The sequence below is a fragment of the Quercus suber genome, unplaced genomic scaffold (genome assembly GCF_002906115.3).
Source record: "Quercus suber isolate HL8 unplaced genomic scaffold, Cork oak 2.0 scaffold_94, whole genome shotgun sequence".
NCBI lineage: Eukaryota > Viridiplantae > Streptophyta > Magnoliopsida > Fagales > Fagaceae > Quercus > Quercus suber.
The window spans coordinates 1,158,081-1,176,893 of NW_027069559.1; the positions used below are offsets into that span (position 1 = coordinate 1,158,081).

Below are 18,813 nucleotides of genomic sequence, written 5' to 3' on the forward strand. Positions count from 1 at the left end.
AAAAAAAAGTCAAAATTCTCAAAATTCATTTATCCCTACAAACTCAAAGAAGGAAAAAAAGCAAAGAACTCTTTTCTTTATTTTCTTGCTCAATAGTAAAAATGCATATACTTGTGGCCTACACAATTATACTAAGGTTACCACATATGGCATATACTAAGCATTCATCTAATGGATTAATGAGCATGGCATATACTAAGTTTCTTTCTCATTAATAAGTCTCTTCAAGACGCTTAAGTGATAGACTCAATGGACTTAAAAAACATGTAGTAAACTCCAAAATCTTAAGTTTCATTCACCATATTATCAGTTCATGGGGTTTTTGAAATATCTCACAAGCAATAAGTGGAATAATCTGGCTAAAGGCTAAGACACCACTTCCTTATATTTAAAAAATAAAAATACAAAAAAAATTCGTTGAACATATTTATTTATGTCAAAATACACCAACAAAAATACAAGAAAGGAATAAAAAAGATAAGCAAAACACTAGTCACAATATTTACATTAGTAACAAGCCTTGATTTTTCAGCAAAAACTGCTTGTGTGCCCTGAACAAAAGCAAGGTACATAAAGAGAAGTACAGTCAACATGAATACACACATAATGGGGTATGCAATACTGGTAAATTTCGTAAAAAATCCAGCCAAGAAGTGGATAAACATTGAGAGGACTGAGAAACCTAAAGCCATCGAATCATATATCATAAAGGTTCTGAAATCTTCTTTTTTTGCTTAAAATTGCCACTCCCTCTGAGTCATATCCACCAGGCACTTGGATGGCCGCTGAGAAGGTCACGGTTGCGATGATTGTGGCTACCAGTAAGTTGATATTGGCAATATTCTGAACATCTAGGCCTGAGTACACAGCTTCTTCTGCTGTTTGTTTCACTTTTGTTCTATCAAGTTCAAGGCCTGCATTTCTCAAGACCTCTGCAGGTTCTGATGAAATTGTCTGTCTATCAACCATTTGTTCCAAACTCAGAAGAAAGTCGTCCCTATTCAATTTTGATACGATTATATGCTGCAAGATTTTAGAGGAAACTGTCACCTTTGCCATACTAAGACATCATGCATTACTTGTACGAAAGAAGATTTGAAATTGAAGATTCTAATCTATATATAGATACCTAATTCAATGACTTCATTCATAAAATGAAATATGAATGCATGTATTTTTTTACATTGTTTTTTATATCTTTATGTTTTTGGACTTACCTTGCATATATCTTACAGTAAACCTAAACATGTTGGAACATAATTTTCTTTTTGCTCCTAAAACAAAATGATTCCGCACCTAATCCTGCACACTGTAAGTCTATAATCAAACATTTATTACATTCATTCAACAATATACATGCAAATATTAGCACATGTTATATTACATGCATGTAACACGCTTTTTTTTTTTTTTTGTTACAATGTTTATATTACATTAGAAACATCCCCCCCCCCCCCCTCCCTTTTTTTAAAGAGTAGGGCAATGATCCATTATGCTCACAATATAAAATGAAGAAAATAATGACGCATAAAATTTATCTTGTGTTGGGAAGTTCCCCAAAATTCCATATAGAGTCCCTTGGTGGGACATTCTTTGGTAGAACCTGCACTTTTAGGATCTTGATGTTGAACGCACTAAGAGGAATTTTCCTTCCTCTTGGTGTTTCCTAGTTTTGGAGTCATGCTTGCGAAGGGACTGCTTCTTCCCTTTCATTTTTCCTAGTCCCCAGTGGAGTTGCCTTAATATGTGGGTTCCTTTTTTTGGAAAGTATCGAAGTCCATTAATGACAAGGGATCTTAGGCCTCCAAGGATGGATGGTTGGGCTAGGTCCGATTCTTCACGGCCTATTGGGGTCGTTATATGAATTGGTTTGTGTGCAAGTCACATAAAGCTCCTCAAGGCAAAAAAATGCAATTCCTCCTAAGTAATAAAATACTATTATAAGTGTTTTAGTGTGATAAAATGACCATTTACTCTTATAAAATAAGTAAAATAATTATTCATAATATTCACAATGAGAAGGAGATTGAAATAGAATATGTAAGGCTTTTCTTTTATTGTGTGAACATTTAAAAGAGTTCCTTCACTTGGTTCCCCGAGCGTGACGTCGTGGTACCCTAAGCGTGACGTCATGGTACCCTGAGCAGGATGTCGTGGTTCCCAGGGGTACTAGGCTTGTAATCCGTGGAACCCAAAATGTTGATTCCTTGAACAATAAGATCTTTCTCCATGCTTATTATGCAATAGAGTTTTGCCCTTTCCCTTTACCTCTATAGGTCCTGCACAAGAACACACTATACAATACATATATATTCAAATAATTGTTAATTTCTTAGATTATGATATACATTTTAATACATATACATATATGTAAATAAATTTCATGAGAATGATTTAGCCACGAGAATCCTGGCCCCAATTCTCACAGACTTAGTGCTTTTGCACAAAACTTGTGGGATTTGGAACTCAAGTCCAAGCAGCTTTACTTGGGCATTGCCTTTCAAGATAGTTAGGTGAGGAGGATTTTGTAGGAGAGAGTGATATCTAATGTGTGCATGTTTTGGCATATGTTTCTTTGGCTCTCTTATTTTGTTCCTTTTCTCTTCCCTGCCCTTACTGGGCTCTTAAAGCTCTAAGAATGATCTTTTTGAACCTCTAAACTCTCCCCCCTTTTCCTCCCCCTAAATCCTCCTTTTCTACTATGCTTTAGTGTTCCTTTTATAGTGGACATGGTTTGGTATTCTGGGCGAGGACATCCCTGATCTGCTGGGTAAAACCATGTCCTCTAGAACCTAAAAAAGTGCATTAGGCAGAGATTTATCTTAATTAAGCAATTACTCAAAATGGGCATTTGGCTTTAGTTACAAATGAAATATTCCTTCTTGGAAAGTCAAAAGAGTGGGAAGCTACTCAATGCAATGTTTGACAGCTTTAATTGAAAGTGACAATTGAGAGGAAATCGTGGGGAGGTGTCATGCATATAAGGATCTGAGTTTTCCATTGGTTCATGCATTCCAAGCAAATATATGAACCAAGGGAAACCTTCGAGATCCTCCTTTCACTAGAAATCACTCCCCTACCAACCAAACCACTTCTCCTTTACCATCCACTCGGGATCCTATGGGCTTGGACCATGGGTTACAAAGATAATACTTGATTTTGCTGGATTTTTTTTAATGAATTTTTGCTGGAAATCTGAACATACACCTTGGCTTTCCCATATGTCAGCCAAGGTCCTCTTCTCAAGGCTTTCAAAAGGACACATCAAGATCTTAGGGCCTTGATGTTGATTCTTCTTGTTGTATGTCCTCTGGCCTAACTGAGATCCTCTTCTTTTTTTTCTTTATTATTATTATTATTTCTTTCTTCTTCCTTCTTTTTGGAACTTTGGGCCTTCATGGTTTTTCTTAACTTCATGAATTGGGCTTTCTTTTGTTAAGGCCCATGATCTTTCCTTACTTTTCATAGAATGGGCTATCATGTAAAATTTTGGTCATCAATAGTTGGTGATTTGTTTATGCTACCACGTTTACTGCATATAATTGAACCTAATTAACTCACTTGGTTAATTAATTAGTTAATTTTACCCAAGTGGTCAATACATTCTTGGCCTATCAGTACTAAGTCAAATTGAATTCTGCTATCAAACTTTGATGATTGTATGAGTTCTTCACATGTGATTTAACTACAATAATAATTCACAATTTCAACTTCGATGATTCAACAATTTCACTTATATTTAGATTATGGGCTATGTCAACAATAACTATAGTGTCCATATACTTATACATGTGCCTGTCAACACAATAGTTTGATTAACTTTCTATATTTTTCACATTGACACAAATTGTTGATCTTTTTAAAATTCTCAGCAATTACAATTATGCTTTAGCAGGTAAAGCAATCAGAGAGTACCTGATAAACAATCCAGATAGTGTAGCTACAGATGCAATGATTTCATTTAAGACAGCCATATGGCTTTGGATGACACCACAGGGCAATAAGCCATCAAGCCACAATGTCATCATTGGCAAATGGACACCATCTCCTGCAAATAGATCAGTTGGTCGAGTCCCAAGCTATGGTGTCATAACCAACATAATCAATGGTGGCCTCGAACGTGGTCGTGGTCATGATGAAAGGTTGGCTAGTAGGATCGGTTTCTATAAGAAGTATTGTGACATTATGGGACTAAGCTATGAGAACAACTTGGATTGCTATAATCAAAGGCCCTTTGATTAAACTGCTGTGGTCAAGACTCAAGAGAATTGTAGTAATGCTTCTACCTAATACTATAGGAGAAAATAAAGAGAAATACTCTAATTTAATTGGAAAATCTTTTTCCCTATTAGTAAAAGTTTGAGTTTGTAAGTTTGTTATTACAAGTAGTTTGAGAAATAATCTTATTTAATTTGCAAAAGTTTGAGTATGTAAATTATTTTGATGCTCATATTTGCAAATGCAGGCAATTTTTTATTTTGTTGGATACTACAATACAAGACACCATCAATTGTTTTGATGTGAGGAGTGAGGAATTCAGTTCTCTAGTGGCCATTGGTTGTAGAAATTACAGATTATGCATCGGGGATTCCTTGAAAGTTGAAACAGAGACAATAGGGTCATTAAAATAATTATTTTATCATAAAGTAATAGTAGATTTGTAGTAGCAACATTTGTTTAGTGGAAAGGGTGTTAGAGCCTAATTTCTGATATCATGAAATTAAAGAATATTTCTATAGGTTTTAGTTAGCTTAATTGGTAAAGTATCTGATAATTAAATATGAAATCTGAGAGTCAATCCCTATTCATAATAACAATTATTACAATTGAAACTAATTTCTTAATCTTAATTCATAACGATTATAAAACGAGTATTAAACATATACCATATAGAAAAATCAGACATAAATCACCTACAAAATCTCTTACAAATTATTCAGAACGAGATTGCAATCTATAATGTTAATGTATACGCTCTCCAAAAAAAAAAGTTAATAAAATTTCGGTGTATATGGTGATGAGTCTTACTTTGTTTTGGTAGAACTTAAACATAAATCATACAGAAAACTCCTACAAATTACTTAGAATGAAAATAACTATATTTATTAAAGAGTTTTAGCCTTAAAAACTAGCCTGCTAGTATTTGTTCAACATTGATACTTCTTCTTATTCTTTTTTTTTTTTTTGGAACTTAATGAATAGAACTGTCAAATTTTAAGTACAAGCTAGCTAGTGGTATTACTTCACATTCACAAATCGGTGGTGTCACCATAACTATTTACATAAAATGCCTCAATGCAACCCCAGCACAAAATATACCCAAAAGTTGAAAAGTGAAAAAAATAAATAAAAAGAAATTAAAGTACGTATTTACATCTTTGGAAGACTCTTGTCCAAATTGATTAAATCAATTTCTATTTCTCCTCCCAAGTTGCTTCATTCGAAATGTCTTCATTAACCAATCAGAGTTCCTTGCAGTCACAATATGCCAAATAATCACTCCACCAACCGTACCAAATCCATACCCAATCACAACTATTTTCCAACCAAATTCAAATGGAGAATCTGAATCTTCACTATTCTCTGAGATTGAGGCAATGATGTTGGTAACCGGTTTTGGAATTTGTTTTCACAAAAATTTATCATCCACAATTGGGTTCCTTTTGCCCAAGTTTGTGGAATGCTTCCCTCAAGTTTTTTCTTTAGTAGATTAAGCACTAATAAAGAATCACCAAACTTGTTCAAACATTGGGGAAGTGTACCACATAAGCTGTTATTAAACAAATCGAGCATCTAAATAGAAGTCATGTTGCAAATCCACTATGAAATTTTTCCACTTAATTTATTGTTTGGAAATATTATAGTGCAAAGGAATACAAATCTTTTGTACCACTTTTTGTGGAGAAATTATTGTATACTTCCAGAGTACCATAAATGCATACTCTCTCTTCTCACATGAATGGTGAGTCCCACTAATTAAATTCATGATGGGACCCACTATTTATATGAGAGAGGGGAATACACATTTATGGTACTCCGGAAGTACCTAATAATTTTTCATTTTCCTGTACTACTCTATGTTCCACCAATCACTATTTACCAAATGTATGATTGCTTTCTATTTTAAATTTTAGTTATTCTATAAGGAAAGTAAAATGAAAACATGGTAAATAGTAATTGGTAGAACATAGAGTGGTACACAAAAAATAGTACAGAAGATTTGGACTCAACGCAAAGTGGTTGAATAGGAAGCGACCCTTCTAGCTGCTTAGAGCTAAGGTCTAGACAATGCATTAAATCATATTCCCTTAAAATGTTCAATTTTTTAAACATGATTAACATTTTGGGACAAATGGAGTATCATTTACTTATATACAACATAACAATCACTTATTATGGATAGCATTCAAAGACTTGACATTTAATTCAGTGTAATTTAAGATTCAAAATGGTGTGAAACTATTATAGACATAACACTATTCATAAGGTACTCATTGCACCATTTATTAACCAAGCATATTTATTGATAAACATTAAATTTTTTTTTTTTTAAGGAAAGATAGACATTTAAGAATAATGCTACAGTTATAAACTATTTTACTATATTTTTACAAACTATTGTCATTACCAACTTCTTACTGGTACTCATCTAAGTCCACCACTAACATTATATTTCACATATCAATAACCACCCACCACATTAGCAATTTGTAAATTTTTATGTAAAAAAGTTTGTATCTCTAGGATTTTCTGATATTTAATAAATAAATTAGAAATAGTTTATTGTAAGTTATATTAATGAATGCTAAAACAAGCAAGAATATTTAATGCTAGACTATTAACTGCTCATAAATATTAATGTCAGAAAATTTAATGATAGCAAATCATTTTTTTAAGCAAACATGTATATTGCAAGACATTTAAAACAAAACTATGATAAATTAATTACCATGTATATTTAATGAAAAAACACAATTTACATCCGCTAACTTTGCCCAATTAAAACTGTTTTGATTTTTTAAGTTTGAAGTTGGTTGTTTTAGTATGGTAATTTTGCTCAAAAAAAATTTTAGTCCTTTAAATTTGAAGGTGGTCATTTTAGTCGGGTAACTTTACCCAAAAATACTCAAAACAATCAGCTTAGAATATTAAATAATTTTTGGGTAAAGTTACTAGACTAAAATGATTAACTTCAAACTTAAAAGACTAAATTTTTTTTTTGAGAAAATATATTGGACTAAAATGACCAACTTCAAAATTAAATGATTAAAATAATTTTTGGACAAAACTAACATGTATAAATTCCATTTTTGCCTATATTTTAATGTAAGTACATTTTATACGCAAGTATATTTAATGCTATAAAATTATAAATACACATTTATTAATGTAAGACAAAATAAATAGTGCAAATATTAAACAAGCTTATTTATTGCAAAAAATTTAGTTCATTGATTTATTGCAAAGAAATTTAATATCTAAAATGAGTGATGTTACAAGTACAAACAATTTTACAATATTTTTACAAATTATTGATATGAACAACTTTTTATTGGTTTTCATCTAGCCCACTATTAATATCACTATATCATTTACCAATAACCACTTATCACATCAGCACTTTGTAAAAAAAATTGTATCTCTAGCATTACTCATCTAAAATATAGAAAAAATAATTTTCAGAAACATTTAATGAGCAAAGAAATTTAATAGCCACGTATATTTAACATATTAAATATTTCAAACACATTTATTAAGACTTTTGTTAATGTATGCCAAAAATGGAAGGTGGGAAAATTGCACTGTCCAGCTTTGAGGTTTACTAAAATTACGTTGTCCTTCCCTATATTTCTAATTATACAAAGGCCTCCTTTGCTTTTTAAAATAAACTACAATCACATTTCCTACAACTTAACATTGTCAAATCCACTAAAGAATATCATCAAAAACCATATGGCACACTTTTTTCCCGTCTTAAAGAATTTTAGTATGACATGAAGCTACCCACAAAACTACAAAACAGCATTCCCATAATTTATCAAGTTGCACAATTTTCTTTGTAATTGTATTTTGACAAACAAAAACTTATGAAAGGCAGAGAACGAAGGTAGTTTGGAGGAAATTTCCAAAAAACAAATAAATGTACCCTTTCATCATTGCAAATTATCAATAAAATGATGAAGACTATTCTACCATTTTGTAAATTATTTTTGACCTTCAGAAGAAAATAAAGTAAAACTAAAAATAAGAAGTGGAAAAACGTTGCTCACTTTTGAGATTAGTAGACCCATAGTTGTCAGTATCGTGTGTAGAATGTTATGTATCATACAATTCATGTCGTACCGAAATATCGTAAGTGCTCATAAATCCTACAATACAATGTGCGTATCATATGAATTGTATTGTAAAATCGTACATATCGTACAATACATAAACCAATGCTTTAAAATGAGATTTTTTGTTAATATTTGCACTTTTATTTGAATATAACAACTTGTTAGAATTGTTTTTAACACAAAATTATTAGTTTACTCAATTTAGCCTACTAAAATAACATATTCAAAAGTTTTTTTTCCTCTCCCTCCTATAATTGGACTACACAATACACACTTACCATTCACTTTGATATTTACAAATTTGTTTCATATACTTTGAATAAAATATTAATTGACAATATAAATTTTTATTTTTTTATCATTATTTTTATAAGTCCAAGAAACTAGAATGCTAAAAAAATTATTAAAATAAAAAGAACAAGAAGAGATAGTAAATGTTACTGACAAATGACAATAAAGAAAATTTTAATGAAGAAATAAGTTTGCAAAATTATAAGCATGATGATAACATTGAACTAGATGAGATTGATTAGACTATTTGACGAATATGATGAAAATAAATAATCATTTGTAATATATTATCACTTTTTTATAAAATATATATTATCACTTTTGAATTTAATTAATTTGAATGTGTATGTTATAAATACATGCTAGTTTTATTTATTTTAGTTAATTTGTTAAATATTATTACATAAGTGATGAATAAATTATTCATTAGTTGAATATATTCAAAATTTATAATGAATATAACCTTTATATATGTATATTTATAATTTTTTATAAATTTTATTAAATGTTTGTATATCTTACGATACACGATACGATATGATACACAATAAGAAAAAATTAAAAATTGATTTACGATACGATTTAGGTTTTGACAACTATGAGTAGACCCATGTTGATGCCCTATGTAAACAAAGAACTCATTAACACAAAGCTTTTCCTGTTGTATATTGAGGATTCCACCTTCCATCGATTTTTCTTTTTTAAATCAAAAATCAAGAAGTATTTAATTAGGGGTTGTTGATATTGCTCCAGCAAGTTTAATTATCTCTAGAACAAAAACCATAATTCAATTAAACTAAAATTAAATTGTCATCCCCTATATTTCTAATTTTAGAAAAACCCCTGTCTTTAAAATAAACTACAATCACATTTCTTACAAATTAGAACCGTTAAATCAATTAAAGGAATTTTAAAAATAATTTAGAAAATTGTTTGTATTTATGTATTTGTCCTCCTTTACAAATGAAATCTCATTTTCTAATCCATATGGTTTCAAAACAAAAGGAAAGTTTTTTAATCAAAATTCAATAACTAACCAAAATATGAAAATGTATCAATATTGCAAAATTCAGTATGTCCCATCAAATAAGTATATGATTTCCCATTTGAAAAAAAAAAAAAAAAAACCATTATTCTTAGGAATATCATCAAAAACTTTATGGTGCATTATTTTTTCCAATTTAGTGAGTTTAAGCTTGATTAGGAGCTACCCACAAAATTGCAAGAAGCATTCATATATTTCATCGAGTTAAGACTTTTTATTCTAACTGTATGTTTACAAAAGCTAATGATGGGTAGAGGAACTTAGTTTGGAGGAAATTGCATGAATCATATCATTTGACAATGAAGGGTAAAAGCAATAATATACGATATATATATATATATATATTATTAGATTAGATTTAATGATTTTACATAATAAAGAGGTGAGTGCACAATTTGAAAATCTGTGGAGGTTTGGGTACAATTTGAAAGAAGGGAGTGGTTTGTATAATTTTAGTAAACTTTAGGAGAGGTCAGTGCAATTTTCCTAATGTAAAGTTAAGGTGCATTCATTATGTCTACCAATCATTTAAAATTTGAACATGCTTTGTAAATGTACAACAAACAATCTCTAGTTATAAATAAGAAGCGCAATACATATTTCAAGTATAACCAAACATCTCTTTTGAGCACTAGAAAAATGAATCAAATGATCAGAGCCCAACTTTATTGTTTTGTGTTTATCCTTCTCTTAGCCTTTGACCAAAGTACTTCTTTGAAGTTAACAAATGACATAGTAATATATGTACGAATTGTCAACCATCTCAAAAAAAAAAAAAACCCTTACCTATCATTGTAAATCTGCGGATAATGATTTAGGCCTTAGAACTCTTCAACCCAAAGGACAGTAGGAATTCCATTTTCACCCTGCAAATTTTATGATCATAGATTTCTATTGCTATTTTTTTCATGGAAAACTACGTGCTGCTTTTGATGTGTATGTAGAAAATAGTAGGCTTGAAGCCAAATGTGGTGTGGGTATTGCATTTGGACGGCACAAGAGGATGGATTCTACTTATATAACATGGGTACGGGACAAAATGTGAAGATCCATAATTGGAACACATAAATATTAAGGTGGTGAAAAGTTTACATATCAAAATAAATAAAAATTGATGATTTTATGAGTGAAAATTTATATGGATTATGCGACCTAACTGAATAGTAGTCTCATCGTAATCAATATTGGCTTAGTTTTTTTCTTTCTTTTTACTAAATAAAAAGTAAAAACTTTTTTTTTTTTTGTAAACACCGCATTTTGTAACCTCCATTTAATTTCACAAAAGGGTAAAACAATCATTTTGCAATGTACCAGAAAATCTTAATTTTGACGGTTCACAAAAGGGTAGAACAATCATTTTGCAAAGTATCAGAAATTCTTAATTTTGAAGGTTCAATCTATTAATGCATTCTATAAAATAAATCTTGAATGAGAATTAAGAGGTTTCAAGTGTTTTAAGTAACTATGTGTATGTTAAGGTTTTTGATCCAGAGATAATTTATAATTTGCCTCCCCATGTTCTTAGCTTCCTTACTTTTTATAGTGGTGTTAGAACTAGTTCAAGACCAACCAAATGAAGGCGAAAGCAAAAGAGGCCACTGGGTATTAGGCTAGTCCATTATTAAGCAAAATTCAGTCTTAAAAGGAGTCATTGTGCTATTTTACCTAAGAGTCATTAACATGGCTGACCTAAATGCCTTAAACCATTTTCATAAGATGAAAGATCCTCGTCGAAACTTGTTGGAGCAATCAGCAGCTCCTAATTAAATGCTACTTGATTTTTTTAATTGAGAGACAAAAGAAGGTGTAGGGTGAAATCTTCATTATATGATGTACATGAAATATATACGATAAAGTACTCACATATCTACATATTTGCCTTACTTTTATGTTATTTTGTGACTGATTATATAATATCTTTGTGTTGCAGGTAACAAGGGCTTTACATGCAAAGTGGGGCTAGGCCAATTGAATCAAGCCAAATTACATCCAGCCAGGCATGAATATTAAATTTAAGTCCAATTGGAGTAAGGAATCAAAGGAAATTTGCACCAAATCCAAGTCCAATTCGGATTAGGATTCCAGCCTGCACATCAGTTAGTGTTTTCAGCATAACTTTCGGCTCAGATGTCCAATTGAGATGATTCAAGTTGGGCTGGAAAGTTAACTTAAAGGGCTACAACTTTGTAGTTTACCAGAAGCCCTAATTCTGACGTTAAGTGGGCCTAAATAGTCGGTTAAGTAAAGCCTAAAAGTCTGGGATTTTCTCCAAACGGGAATTCAACTTGTAATAGGATTCATTGACCTATTTAAAGGTTTTTTAGGGCAGAATTCAGGGGGGACTGAGGCTAGTGCTAGGGCTGTGAGGCAAAACAGAAAATTGGAGCAAGAGGCAGTGCCGCATGTGGCTTCTCTGTAGCTTTTCTCCATGATAATATTGTGACTATTTCTTTCTCTATTTTATTTGTCTAGTTTAATGTTTAACATTTTATTCTTTTGTTTTATTTCAATTACCATGAGTAGCTAAATTTATAATTAGGGTTGAGGATGAAACCTTGTTAAGGATTATCAATAATATTTATGTGATTTAATTTTTCCCACAATAGTTGTTCGTTAATGATTTAAATTGTTCTTGCTTCATATCAATTGACTAAGATGAGATTCTAGATATGAGTTCAATCATGTTTTTCTCATGATTTAGAATTTGTCTTAATTAATTGAATGCTTGGTTTATTAATTCTTGATTATAAAATTGGATATTGTTTGTGATTTGTCTGTCAATGGATACAAGTTATGATTTGATTTTTAGAATTGGATATATCTTGTGATTTGTTTGGCTACGGATACAATTGATGATTTAATTTTATACTTAAGAAGCGAAAAGAACATGCTTTAGATTTTTAAACATAAGTGATGGAAATTTAGACCCCTTAAAACACACAGATTGCGTAGCCTAGATTAATTAGCCAAGTTGTTACTTAGTCAAATTAAGCAATTCTAGGTTAAAACAATCAAACAATCATATCAAGAATAATAATGCAGCGGAAAATAAATAACACAAGATATGATCACCCAGGAAACCACACGGTAAAAACCTGGGGAGGATTTGACCCACCGATCCTCAAGGCATAACAGAATTCACTATGAAAGAATTGAAGTTCTTACAGAAGGACTACAAGCTCCCCGCTCAACTTCCTAATGCTACCCACCAGTAAAACTTCCTGACACGACCACGCGCAGGCTCCGAATCCACGGACTACTTCTTTCTTGAATTCTTCAATCAGCTACAAGCTCCCCGCTTGCTTTTCTTTTAATCTCCAATGGTTGCAACAATAATGATCTTCAAGATGTTGAAATAATCTCCACCATGAAAACCCTAAGTTTTGTGTAAAGGAAAGCTCCTCAAAGATCTCACACGAGATTCACACAAAACAGCAATGTATAAGCAACAATACAATATGGGCTACCTTCAAAAACGTGGCTAGGGTTTTATTTATATACCTAGGGTAAAAATATAAAACCCTAAACGTTTAATGAAGTAGGGCTGAGTTGGAAATTCTGCAGAAAATTCAACCTGTGCGATTTTCGATCGATCGAGTCTATTCTTCGATCGATCGAGCCAGGCCGAGAGTCCCAAGTACTTCTGCAGCCACTCGATTCCAACTTTACAATATTAATCCAACTTTGAGCAAGTCTAAAGAAGACACCATACAATGTTTTGATTATGGTTTGCCAACATTACAAATTAGAGTTCTAAATACATAAAATCCTAAGACCTTAGAACCTAACAATAAGTGTTAATGATGATATTTTCCATGGTAGCAAGATTGATTTCTAGATTATCATGTAGTGAGTTGGGAAAAATTAATGATCATAAATATATGCTGATATGAATTAACAAGGCGGATTCCAAAACCTTAATTCCTTTCCCTTGATTGTTTACATCTTTTTATTGCTTTATATCTTTTGCTTAGTTTAACTATTTGCTTAATTTTATTATTTGCTTAGTTTATTTAATTTAAAAACAACCAATCTTTAATTAAACTAGATTAGGATTAATTTGGTTAAGATTTGATTTAATTTTCCTACGTTCATTCAAGTCCCTGTGGGTTCGACCTCGTTCTTGTCAAACTATACTTCGGTACGGTTCGTACACTTGCGAGTATTTTAAAATTTCACAACATTATACAACATGAAAAGTTTTGAGTTAATGAGTTCTTTCTTTACACAGGGCATCAACATGGTTACTTTATTTTCTTCTGAAGGCAAAAAATAATTGACAAAATTGTGGAAAAGTCATCATATTTTTATTGATAATTTGCAATGATGAAATGATTCATTTTTTTTTTTTTTGGAAATTTCCTCCAAACTACCTTCGTCCTTTGCCTTTCATTAGTTTTTGTAAACATACAATTAGAAAGAAAATTGTGCAATTTAATAAATTAAGTGAATGCTTTTTGCTATTTTGTGCTTACCTCTATGTCATACTGAAATTATTTAAATGGGGACAAAAAAAGTGTGCCAAATGGTTTTGATGATATTCTTTAATGGTTTTAAAAAAAAAAAAAATTTTTGAGCAAAAGATTTAAGAATGCTAAGTTGCCAAAAATGTGATTGCTGTTTATTTTAAAAAAGCAAAGAAGGTCTTTGTACAATCAGAAATATAGGGAAGGACAATGTAATTTTAGTAAACCTCAAGGATAGTCGTGCATAACCCAAAAAAGAAAAAATATATCCACTCTTATACTTATATATATATATATATATATTCGTTGTAGTTTAATTATTGCCAAGAACCTTGTAACTTTATTGGCACTTCCTTATGCAAAAATTGTTAAGAATTTAGGGAAAAAATGATCAAGCTATGGTGGCATATTATAACTGTAGGGCCAGTTTTTGTTGCCCAAGCCCAAAGGATATGGGTTAAGGGCCCAACGAACCCAGAACAATAAATTTGTAGAGAGTGGATCGAAGGTTTAGGCGCTGGCTGGCGTTCACGAAGCATGAACCCCTTTCTTTCTTTGAAAAATACTTAGAACAATTTACAACTGGGGGGAGCCTCCTCGGACCATGGCCGAGGAGGCTCTTTCTTCCCCTATTCCAAAGACCTCTCCCCTAAAAGACCTCCTCATACATTTTTCTCACATTTCTTATATATCCTCATCTTCTTCCTCCTGTTGATCATCTATTGGCCTTCCTCCTAACCGCCTATCCCATCAAAGGTCATATCCGTGCTCAAGTGGTTCACCCTAATCGATATCGCCCTAGCAAGGGGTTACATCCCCATTAATGTGGCCAGAGGGGTTAGGTGAACGTATTCAATGCCGAGGTGACAGCTCGCCCAGAGCTTGCCCTTCTCCATACCGAGGTCTCGGACGACCGAGGATAGGGTCATCCTCGGACCCATCATGCGTCCTCGGCGTGGCCATTTGGGCCTGGGTTGAAGTGGGCCTTGGCTACCTGATTTTCTGGCCCCACAATAGCCCCTCAAAATCTTGCTACACGCATCCTCGGGCGGGGAGAAGGATTTTGACATCCTCGGCCTTACCCCCCTACCCCTCGTCAGTGCTGGGGTCCATTCACCTGCCAAAGGCACGTCGCTGACGTTTCGGAGCACATAACGTGCCCATCATTAAATTTAGGAGGCTCTGTGCCCCCCACGTCTAATGAGGCATTACCCATCCAACGATGGAGGTTCGTCTTGCATTTATGGGCGGGAAAACCCGCATGGTTCCTCGGTTTAGGGTATAAATACCCGTACGAACTGCTTCTTCCTGTTTCTCATTTGTAATCAAGAATATTCGTGCGCCCCTCCTGAGTTCAGCCATACTCTCACTAGCATCTCCAGCACAAAAGCCTGTCCAAGGAGCCCTTCCTCTTTCCAGTAAGTCGCTCTGTCTATCTTTGACCTCTCTTTCTCTTTACCCTTTTTTCTGCTTCGCCTGTTCTTTCTTAGTTCTTTTAGGCGTCAACTAGGATGGGTAGGTTTAAGAAGTACGTAGATACCGCGGAGGCGATGGAGAAATTCATCACTGACCGCAGAATTCCCGGCAATGTGGGCCTGAAATATTGTGAGGACGGGGAGTGGCGCATACACAAGCAGGAGGGCGAGGTGGTGATTCCCATAGTCGCCTTCCTTGAAGGAGGGATGACAATCCCCATGGGGCCGGTGATGAGGGATTACCTCATGCACTTCCGGTTGGCCCCCACCTAGTGTGGGATAAACGTCTTTAGGATTCTGGGCTGTGTGGACGCCCTGAACGAGAAGATGGGGCTGAGGTTGACCCACTACAACGTGAACTAGTGTTACAACCTTCAGCTTCTTAAGGGCAAGTCGTATTACCTGAAGACGAGAGACGACAGGGTGCGGCTCATTCAGTGCCTCCCCAAGTCCAGCAAGGGGTTCTATGAGGATTTCCTCATCGTGTCAGGGGAGTGGCACGATGGCCTTCACTGCCCAACAACAGAGGGAACACCAGGTGGGGCAGTGGGAGACAGATAGGGTTTCAAGCTCTCGTCTTTTTTCTTTTCCCCTTTTTTTTTTACTAACGCGGTGGTGCTTTCCGTTTGCAGACCCGCACGCCTTTCAGCGTCACTTCCATCTGGTTAACCGGGAAGATTTGCAAAAGGTGCTGAGGGCGCCGGTGTATATAAACGAGGACGACAACCAGGTTAGGGCTGCCCACATAATTTTGGGTTATACACCTACCCAGAAATCGTTCCCGGTTCCGAAGTACGTCATCCTCGCCAACGATCCTCGGCCTCAGAGGATTATTGTGACTGAGGACGGATTTTCGTTCCCCGAGGAGCCCTCCGACCAGGAAGCTGTCACATCAGCCGTCCCCTCCTCTTCCCAACTGTTCACCGAGGCCGCCGAGGAAGCTCCAGAGGGGGAAGGGGACGCGTTTGACATTTTCGCTCAACTTGATCAGTCCGAGAATCCTCTCGGGGACTTGGGTGATCCCAATTTGAGCGAAGCAGACCTCCTTGCTTCAGAAGCCCCTCCTCGGCCAACAATGGGTTACAAGAGGAAGCCAACCACCAACTTGCTGGACCTGCTTGAGGGCCAGCCGGGAAAGTCCCAACAGAAAACTCCTACTCCTCCTCCTAAGGCTAAGCCGACTTCCGCTCGGCAGAAGCTCCCTCCTTCTTCTTCTCAGACGCGCTCGCCCTCTGGGTCTGTGCCTGCTGGCCCTAAGAAGAAGAAGGATAAGGGTAAAAGGATCGTGGAGGATAGGACAGTGTCCTCACAGGAGAAGGACACTACTCTGCGGCCGTCCAAGCAGCTTAAAATAGGCGACCAGAGCCAGGAGAGGTAGGTTGTCAATACCACCTCCTCTGAGGTCCAAGCCTGGCTCCCAACCCCGATACTCCGTGGGGAGCCCTTGAGGGATAACGCTTCCCTCAGGGATTTCAATGAAGGTGAAAGCGCGCGCGTGGCTGATGCGCTGGAGAGGAGCTTGCTACTCCAAGCAGATATGGCTAAGCTTAACTCTTTGACGAGCGAGCAGGTCTTCCTCAGCCTCAAGCGATATGTGGGGATGGTAAGGGCTAGAACCTCGACTCTTCCCCCACTCTTTTTATTTTATTGGGTTTATAGCACATTGGTTGTTCTAGCAGGCTGTCCAAGCTATCTTTATGTTGGAGGGGGCGGCAAACAAGCAGAAGGAGGACCTCAAATGGGAGCGTGCTTGGCGCTACCAGGCCACTGGGACTCTGAAGAATTCCGAGGCTGACCTCACCAAGGCCCGAGAGGCTTTGACGGCAGGGACCAGGGAGCAGGACAATGCACTGTCTGGTCTCGAGGGTGCCCAGACCCAGGCCAATGAGCAGATGAGGCGCCTGGGCGAGGCGGAGGAGCAATTGTGGACCGCGAGGGGTCTAATCGCTGATCTGCAGGCTAAGGTAACAAAGGCCGAGGAGTCCCAGAGGGAGGCCGAATTGGCCAGAGACCAGGCTCGGCGGGCTAAGGACGAGGCTGACCATGGTAGGGAGATGGCCGAGCGTGCCAAGGAGGAGGCTGAGACCGCAGCCTATGCCGATGGGATGGCTTCGGTAGAGGCCGCCTACAAGGCTCAAGTCCCGGTGATGTGTAGGCGATATTGTTCCCAGGTCTGGGCTGAGGCCCTCAAACAAGCTGGGGTGGAGGCCACGTCCGACCTATGGAAGGCAGAGAACGTGTACTACCCCCTCGCCATCCGCGAGGCCGCCCTTGAGGACCCTAAGGTTGGGGAGATTGTTGAAGAGGTGGGGGCAGCTGAATTGGGGGAGCATTCGAGCGAGGAGGTGCCCCAAGAGATAGTGGAGATCCCTTCCGATGATCCAACCCCCACCACTAAGGAAGCAGCTGCTCTCGTCGTACCCCTGCATGCCGTCCCCTCAAGCCAGGGCTCGGAGGGATCAGGGGTTGCCTCTATCTGCCTGAGCAAAAGGAGTAGGCTCCCCGGCGTCTCGGCTTGTCCTACTTTCACGTTGTCATTTTATTTTGTTGTGCTTCTCCTCTGTGTACTGTGGCTCTTGCCATGCAATTTTTACAAACTCATTGTTGTAATGCTAATTTAATCTCCCTTTATTTGAATTGCTTATTTGTGTACGCGCTGCCTGCTTTCCTTTTTTCCTTAGATTTGTACGATTTTAGCTTGAATTGTATGTCAACCAATCGCGCCAGTAACGATGATAAGGAGAGAGAATGTATGCATGGGCAGCTCTCTTGCGTCTCAAGGGCTAGGTGGGGCTTGGTCCTTTCCTAACTTGGGATATTTTGTAGTTAGCCTCCCTGTAGGCCTGAGTCTGAGGGCCATGCGATGCGCCTGTTCTGTTCGGCACCCTGGTCTAATTGAGCAGTTAGTTTCCCCATAGGCCTGAGTCTGAGGACCATGCAATGTCCTGGTTCTGTCTAACGCTTTCATTTCTCGGTGAGTATCTAGTTTCCCCATAGGTTTGAGTCCGAGGACCATGCAATGCCCTAGTTCTGTCTAGCACCCAGGTATAGCTAAGCGGTTAGTTTCCCCGTAGGCCTGAGTCCGAGGACCATGCAGTGCCTTGGTTCTGTCTAACGCTTTCATTTCTCTGTAAGAATCTAGTTTCCCCATAGGTTTGATTCCGAGGACTACGCAATACTTTGGTTCTGTCTAGTACCCA

The 18,813-nt window shown here is 36.1% G+C and overlaps 1 protein-coding gene across 1 annotated transcript; it reads left to right on the plus strand.

Moving 5' to 3' along the window:
• Positions 1–2,729: 2,729 nt before the first annotated feature.
• LOC112023774 (endochitinase) lies at positions 2,730–4,242 on the plus strand. Its single transcript, XM_065774506.1, has 2 exons — positions 2,730–2,737; positions 3,873–4,242. The coding sequence occupies exons 1-2, from the start codon at positions 2,730–2,732 to the stop codon at positions 4,240–4,242; spliced, it is 378 nt and encodes a 125-aa protein (XP_065630578.1).
• Positions 4,243–18,813: the final 14,571 nt, after the last annotated feature.